This window comes from Salmo salar, chromosome 21 (genome assembly GCF_965601325.2).
Source record: "Salmo salar chromosome 21, fSalSal1, whole genome shotgun sequence".
Lineage (NCBI taxonomy): Eukaryota > Metazoa > Chordata > Actinopteri > Salmoniformes > Salmonidae > Salmo > Salmo salar.
Genome location: NC_138311.1, coordinates 5971156 through 5978836, shown reverse-complemented (window position 1 = coordinate 5978836; position 7681 = coordinate 5971156). Strand labels below are relative to the sequence as shown.

Genomic DNA, 7681 nt, shown 5'->3' with positions numbered 1-7681 from the left:
CCCTGAAGGAACACCAGACACACCAACTGATGGTGATACTGAGGACCCTCTCCCAGACCCTGAAGGAATACCAGACAAGTCAACTGTTGGTGGTACTGATGACCCTCTCCCAGACAATGAAGGAATACCAGACACACCAACTGATGGTGGTACTGAGGACCCTCTCCCAGACCCTGAAGGAATACCAGGACACACCAACTGATGGTGATACTGAGGACCCTCTCCCAGACCCTGAAGGAATACCAGACACACCAACTGATGGTGGTACTGATGACCCTCGCCCAGACCCTGAAGGAATACCAGACACACCAACTGATGGTGGTACTGGGGACCCTCTCCCAGACCCTGATGGAACACCAGACACACCAACTGCTGGTGATACTGAGGACCCTCTCCCAGATCCCTGAAGGAACACCTGACACACCAACTGATGGTGATACTGAGGACCCTCGGGCAGACCCTGAAGGAATACCAGACACACCAACTGATGGTGATACTGAGGACCCTCTCCCAGACCCTGAAGGAATACCAGAACACACTAACTGATGGTGGTACTGAGGACCCTCTCCCAGACCCTGAAGGAATACCAGACACACCAACTGATGGTGATACTGAGGACCCTCTCTCAGACCCTGAAGGAATACCAGACACACCAACTGATGGTGGTACTGAGGACCCTCTCCCAGACCCTGAAGGAATACCAGACACACCAACTGATGGTGGTAGTGAGGACCCTCTCCCAGACCCTGAAGGAATACCAGACACACCAACTGATGGTGATACTGAGGATCCTCTCCCAGACCCTGAAGGAATACCAGGAACACCAACTTATGGTGGTAGTGAGGACCCTCTCCCAGAACCTGAAGGAATACAAGACACACCAACTGATGGTGGTAATGAGGACCCTCTCCCAGACCCCGAAGGAATACCAGACACACCAACTGATGGTGATACTGAGGACCCTCTCCCAGATCCTGAAGGAATACCAGACACACCAACTGATGGTGGTACTGAGGACCCTCTCCCAGACCCTGAAGGAACACCAGACACACCAACTGATGGTGATTCTGAGGACCCTCTCCCAGACCCTGAAGGAATACCAGACACACCAAATGATGGTGGTACTGAGGACCCTCTCGCAGACCCTGAAGGAATACCAGACACACCAACTGATGGTGATACTGAGGACCCTCGCCAAGATCCTGAAGGAATACCAGACACACCAACTGATGGTGATACTGAGGACCCTCTCCCAGACCCTGAAGGAATACCAGAAACACCAACTGATGGTGGTACTGAGGACCCTCTCCCAGACCCTGAAGGAATACCAGAAACAAAAACTGATGGTGGTACTGAGGACCCTCTCCCAGACCCTGAAGGAATACCAGACACACCAACTGATGGTGATACTGAGGACCCTCTCCAGGGCCTTAAGGAACACCAGACACACCAACTGATGGTGATACTGAGGACCCTCTCCCAGACCCTGAAGGAATACCAGACACGCCAACTGATGGTGATACTGAGGAGCCTCTCCCAGACCCTTAAGGAATACCAGACAAGTCAACTGATGGTGGTACTGAGGACCCTCTCCCAGACCCTGAAGGAATACCAGACACACCATCTGATGGTGATACTGAGGACCCTCTCCCAGACCCTGAAGGAAAAGCAGACACACCAACTGATGGTGATACTGAGGACCCTCTCCCGGACCCTGAAGGAACACCAGACACACCAACTTATGGTGATACTGAGGACCCTCGCCCAGACCCTGAAAGAATACCAGACACACCAACTGATGGTGATACTGAGGACCCTCTCCCAGACCCTGAAGGAATACCAGAAACACTAACTGATGGTGGTACTGAGGATCCTCTCCCAGACCCCGAAGGAATACCAGACACACCAAGTGATGGTGGTACTGCGGACCCTCTCCAAGACCCTGAAGGAATACCAGACACACCAACTGATGGTGATACTGAGGACCCTCTCCCAGATCCTGAAGGAATACCAGACACACCAACATATGGTGGTACTGAGGACCCTCTCCCAGACCCTGAAGGAATACCAGACACACCAACTGATGGTGGTACTGAGGACCCTCTCCCAGACCCTGAAGGAACACTAGACACACCAACTGATGGTGATTCTGAGGACCCTCTCCCAGACCCTGAAGGAATACCAGACACACCAACTGATGGTGGTACTGTGGACCCTCTCCCAGACCCTGAAGGAATACCAGACACACCAACTGATGGTGATACTGAGGACCCTCAACCAGACCCTGAAGGAATACCAGACACACCAACTGATGGTGATACTGAGGACCCTCTCCCAGACCCTGAAGGAATACCAGAAACACCAACTGATGGTGGTACTGATGACCCTCTCCCAGACAATGAAGGAATACCAGACACACCAACTGATGGTGGTACTGAGGACACTCTCCCAGACCCTGAAGCAATACCAAGAACACCAACTGATGGTGATACTGAGGACCCTCTCCCAGACCCTGAAGGAACACCAGACACACCAACTTATGGTGATACTGAGGACCCTCTCCCAGACCCTGAAGGAATACCAGACAAGTCAACTGTTGGTGGTACTGATGACCCTCTCCCAGACAATGAAGGAATACCAGACACACCAACTGATGGTGGTACTGAGGACACTCTCTCAGACCCTGAAGCAATACCAGGAACATCAACTGATGGTGATACTGAGGACCCTCTCCCAGACCCTGAAGGAATACCAGACACACCAACTGATGGTGTTACTGATGACCCTCGCCCAGACCCTGAAAGAATACCAGACACACCAACTGATGGTGATACTCAGGACCCTCTCCCAGACCCTGAAGGAATACCAGACACCAACTGATGGTGGTACTGAGGATCCTCTCCTAGACCCTGAAGGAATACCAGACACACCAACTGATGGTGGTACTGAGGACACTCTCCCAGACCCTGAACGAATAGCAGACACACCAACTGATGGTGATACTGAGGACCCTCTCCCAGACGCTGAAGGAAAACCAGACACACCAACTGATGGTGATACTGAGGACCGTCTCCCAGATCCTGAAGGAATATCAGACACACCAACTGATGGTGGTACTGAGGACCCTCTCCCAGACCCTGAAGGAACACCAGACACACCAACTGCTGGTGATACTGAGGACTCTCTCCCACATCCCTGAAGGAACACCTGACACACCAACTGATGGTCATACTGAGGACCCTCGCCCAGACCCTGAAGGAATACCAGACACACCAACTGATGGTGATACTGAGGATCCTCTCCCAGACCCTGAAGGAATACCAGAAACACCAACTGATGGTGGTACTGAGGACCCTCTCCCAGACCCTGAAGGAATACCAGACACACCAACTGATGGTGGTACTGAGGACCCTCTCCCAGACCCTGAAGGAATACCAGACACACCAACTGATGGTGGTAGTGAGGACCCTCTCCCAGACCCTGAAGGAATACCAGACACACCAACTGATGGTGATACTGAGGATCCTCTCCCAGACCCTGAAGGAATACCAGGAACACCAACTTATGGTGGTAGTGAGGACCCTCTCCCAGAACCTGAAGGAATACAAGACACACCAACTGATGGTGGTAATGAGGACCCTCTCCCAGACCCCGAAGGAATACCAGACACACCAACTGATGGTGATACTGAGGACCCTCTCCCAGATCCTGAAGGAATACCAGACACACCAACTGATGGTGGTACTGAGGACCCTCTCCCAGACCCTGAAGGAACACCAGACACACCAACTGATGGTGATTCTGAGGACCCTCTCCCAGACCCTGAAGGAATACCAGACACACCAAATGATGGTGGTACTGAGGACCCTCTCGCAGACCCTGAAGGAATACCAGACACACCAACTGATGGTGATACTGAGGACCCTCGCCCAGATCCTGAAGGAATACCAGACACACCAACTGATGGTGATACTGAGGACCCTCTCCCAGACCCTGAAGGAATACCAGAAACACCAACTGATGGTGGTACTGAGGACCCTCTCCCAGACCCTGAAGGAATACCAGAAACACCAACTGATGGTGGTACTGAGGACCCTCTCCCAGACCCTGAAGGAATACCAGACACACCAACTGATGGTGATACTGAGGACCCTCTCCAGGGCCTTAAGGAACACCAGACACACCAACTGATGGTGATACTGAGGACCCTCTCCCAGACCCTGAAGGAATACCAGACACGCCAACTGATGGTGATACTGAGGAGCCTCTCCCAGACCCTTAAGGAATACCAGACAAGTCAACTGATGGTGGTACTGAGGACCCTCTCCCAGACCCTGAAGGAATACCAGACACACCATCTGATGGTGATACTGAGGACCCTCTCCCAGACCCTGAAGGAAAAGCAGACACACCAACTGATGGTGATACTGAGGACCCTCTCCCGGACCCTGAAGGAACACCAGACACACCAACTGATGGTGATACTGAGGATCCTCGCCCAGACCCTGAAAGAATACCAGACACACCAACTGATGGTGATACTGAGGACCCTCTCCCAGACCCTGAAGGAATACCAGAAACACTAACTGATGGTGGTACTGAGGATCCTCTCCCAGACCCTGAAGGAATACCAGACACACCAAGTGATGGTGGTACTGCGGACCCTCTCCCAGACCCTGAAGGAATACCAGACACACCAACTGATGGTGATACTGAGGACCCTCTCCCAGACCCTTAAGGAATACCAGACAAGTCAACTGATGGTGGTACTGAGGACCCTCTCCCAGACCCTGAAGGAATACCAGACACACCATCTGATGGTGATACTGAGGACCCTCTCCCAGACCCTGAAGGAAAAGCAGACACACCAACTGATGGTGATACTGAGGACCCTCTCCCGGACCCTGAAGGAACACCAGACACACCAACTGATGGTGATACTGAGGACCCTCACCCAGACCCTGAAAGAATACCAGACACACCAACTGATGGTGATACTGAGGACCCTCTCCCAGACCCTGAAGGAATACCAGACACACCAACTGATTGTGGTACTGAGGACCCTCTCCCAGACCCTGAAGGAATACCAGACACACCAACTGATTGTGGTACTGAGGACCCTCTCCCAGACCCTGAAGGAATACCAGACACATTAACTGATGGTGATACTGATGACCCTCTCCCAGACCCTGAAGGAATACCAGACACACCAACTGATTGTGGTACTGAGGACCCTCTCCCAGACCCTGAAGGAATACCAGACACATTAACTGATGGTGATACTGAGGACCCTCTCCCAGACCCTGAAGGAATACCAGGAACACCAACTGATGGTGATACTGAGGACCCTCTCCCAGACCCTGAAGGAATACCAGGAACACCAACTGATGGTGATACTGAGGACCCTCTCCCAGACCCTGAAGGAATACCAGGAACACCAACTGATGGTGATACTGAGGACCCTCTCCCTGACCCTGAAGGAATACCAGACACACCAACTGATGGTAAGTCAAGCTTTATATTCTAAATATTTTTTCTTGACCATAAATATAAAATATATATATAACAAAATAAATGTAAGAAAATGAATATTACAAAGATAACAAAACATGAAATCTTCACAGATGTGGGTGATTTGCCAGACCCCTCAGCCATCCCCAGGCCTACAAGAAGGGTGTCTTTTTTGGCGATGTCACGGATCCCTCCGGAACTTTCATTACGCACACCTGGCCCCTATTCCCCGTGATTAGTAATTGTATAATTGTGCCCTTTGTTTACCAGTGTCCTGTCGATTATTGTTACAATGTCCATTGGAGTACCTGTGCTGCGTATTTTGCCTTTTGTGCCATTGTGGATTGTGGATTGTGTAGATGATTACGGGTCTCGTCCCGTGTGTTAATCATTGTGTGCGTGTGTATTTATTCGAGGTACTCCTCACTCTTTTGTTTGGGATTCAACTCTGTGTTTTGTATACATGTTTTTTTGGTCTTCGTCCCTGTTATAGTGTGGACACTATATAAATAATGACATTGTTATTATTGGTATTGACCGTGACCTTTCCCTTTTGATGATGTCATCACTAAGAGTGAGTTCTGTGCAATGTGATTCTACCACTGGTTGAGTGGGCTATATATTTCTGCTATATTTGTACCGTTTGTACCTGGCAATACACCTTTAGGTTTGGGTTGAAAGTAAAGGAAAGTAATATCGAAATGCGTGTGGGCATTCCTTGTCAAATTACTACACCTTTTTGGCGACGAGGATAAAACTTTATCAACTTGTACAGGGCGAGGTGCTAGCTAGCTAAGAAACAGTGGAGGTAGTCAGTTAGCTAGCTAGCTTAATGAGCGACGGAGAGCAGGTGCCGCTGGACGGAAACGCCGACGGGGACAATCAGCAGCAAGTGAATAATCGCTAACGAGGATCAAGGACAGTTGGCGTTATAATGGCAATGTTTGGGACTATCACTGAGTTTGTGGAAGAGAACGAGGACTGGACGGAATATGTGGAAAGGTTGGGACACTTTTTCTTGGCAAATGGAATCATAGATGAGGCTAAACAGCGCTCTATTCTCTTGAGTGTGTGTGGGGCTAAAAGCTACAAGCTAATGAGGAATTTGGCTACACCACGGAGACCGGGAGAAATTCCTTTTGGGGATCTAGTTGCTCTCGTTCAGACTCACCACAATCCAAAGCCGTCAGTGATTGTCCAGAGGTTCAAGTTTAACCGCCATTTTCGGGAAAACAGGTCAGTCTGTTGCTAACTTTGTTGCTGAATTACGTGAACGCTCTAAACATTGTGAGTTTGGGGCTATGTTAGAGGACATGCTCCGTGACAGATTAGTCTGTGGCATTAATGAGGACAGCATACAGCGTCGGTTGCTGGGGGAAGCCACACTGACTTTCAAGAGAGCATTGGAACTATTTCAAGGGATGGAGATGGCCGCTAGTAATGTGAAAAATATTCAAAAGGCCAACAGTGAAAGTTGTGCAGTGCATCAGGTGACAAAAGAGGTGGCAGGAAAAAGGGGAAAAGCAGTGGAATGTTTCAGATGTGGAGGGACACATTATGGTAACAACTGTAAGTTCATGGAGACTGTCTGTCACAATTGCAACAAAAAGGGACATTTAGCAAAAAAATGCAGGGATCCTAGGAGCAAGCCAGAGGGTGGGCGGACTGGGCTGGGCAAGTTCACAGCACCAAAGCCTCAGTCAGCAGCGCACCACCTAGAGAGCACAGAGGAGGAGGAAGAGCATTGTTCCTACAACATGTTTAATGTGAGTGAGCAGAGCCTATCTATGCTACAGTGGAGGTAGATGGAAAGCAGATGAGGATGGAGGTTGACACGGGGGCGTCTGCCTCTGTCATAAATGAGGAGACCTACAAACAAAAATGGGGCTCAAGACAGGTTTCTGCCCTCACACCGGCAGGGATCAGACTGCGTACGTAAACCGGGGAGACCATACCATTGCTGGGGGCTCTAGAGGTGGACATTGCATACAACAGCCAGGAAGCAAGAGCACGGCTCCTGGTGGTGAAAGGGAATGGGCCTAGTTTACTAGGGCGTGACTGGCTAAACAAAATACAACTGAGCTAGGGTGAGATAAAACACACCCGAGTGACCGAGGATGTCATTCAAAAGTACCCAGAGATTTTCAAAGATGAACTGGGCACACTGCAG

At 50.3% G+C, this 7681-nt stretch overlaps 1 protein-coding gene across 2 annotated transcripts; it reads left to right on the top strand.

Annotated features, from left to right (window-relative positions):
• The first annotated feature begins 543 nt into the window (after positions 1 to 543).
• On the top strand, positions 544 to 6213 carry LOC145862546 (uncharacterized). Of its 2 annotated transcripts, none has more exons than XM_082966931.1 (2): positions 544 to 5504; positions 5625 to 6213. In XM_082966931.1, exon 1 carries the CDS (start codon positions 2141 to 2143, stop codon positions 3197 to 3199), a length of 1059 nt encoding a protein of 352 aa, XP_082823057.1. In that variant the 5' UTR covers positions 544 to 2140; the 3' UTR covers positions 3200 to 5504; positions 5625 to 6213. Both variants share the same exon structure in this region, with proteins under 2 accessions (XP_082823057.1, XP_082823058.1).
• Positions 6214 to 7681: the final 1468 nt, after the last annotated feature.

Bases quoted from the DNA above. Each gene is read 5' to 3' on its own strand.
- LOC145862546 (XM_082966931.1), top strand. From the start codon at position 2,141: ATGGTGATTCTGAGGACCCTCTCCCAGACCCTGAAGGAATACCAGACA.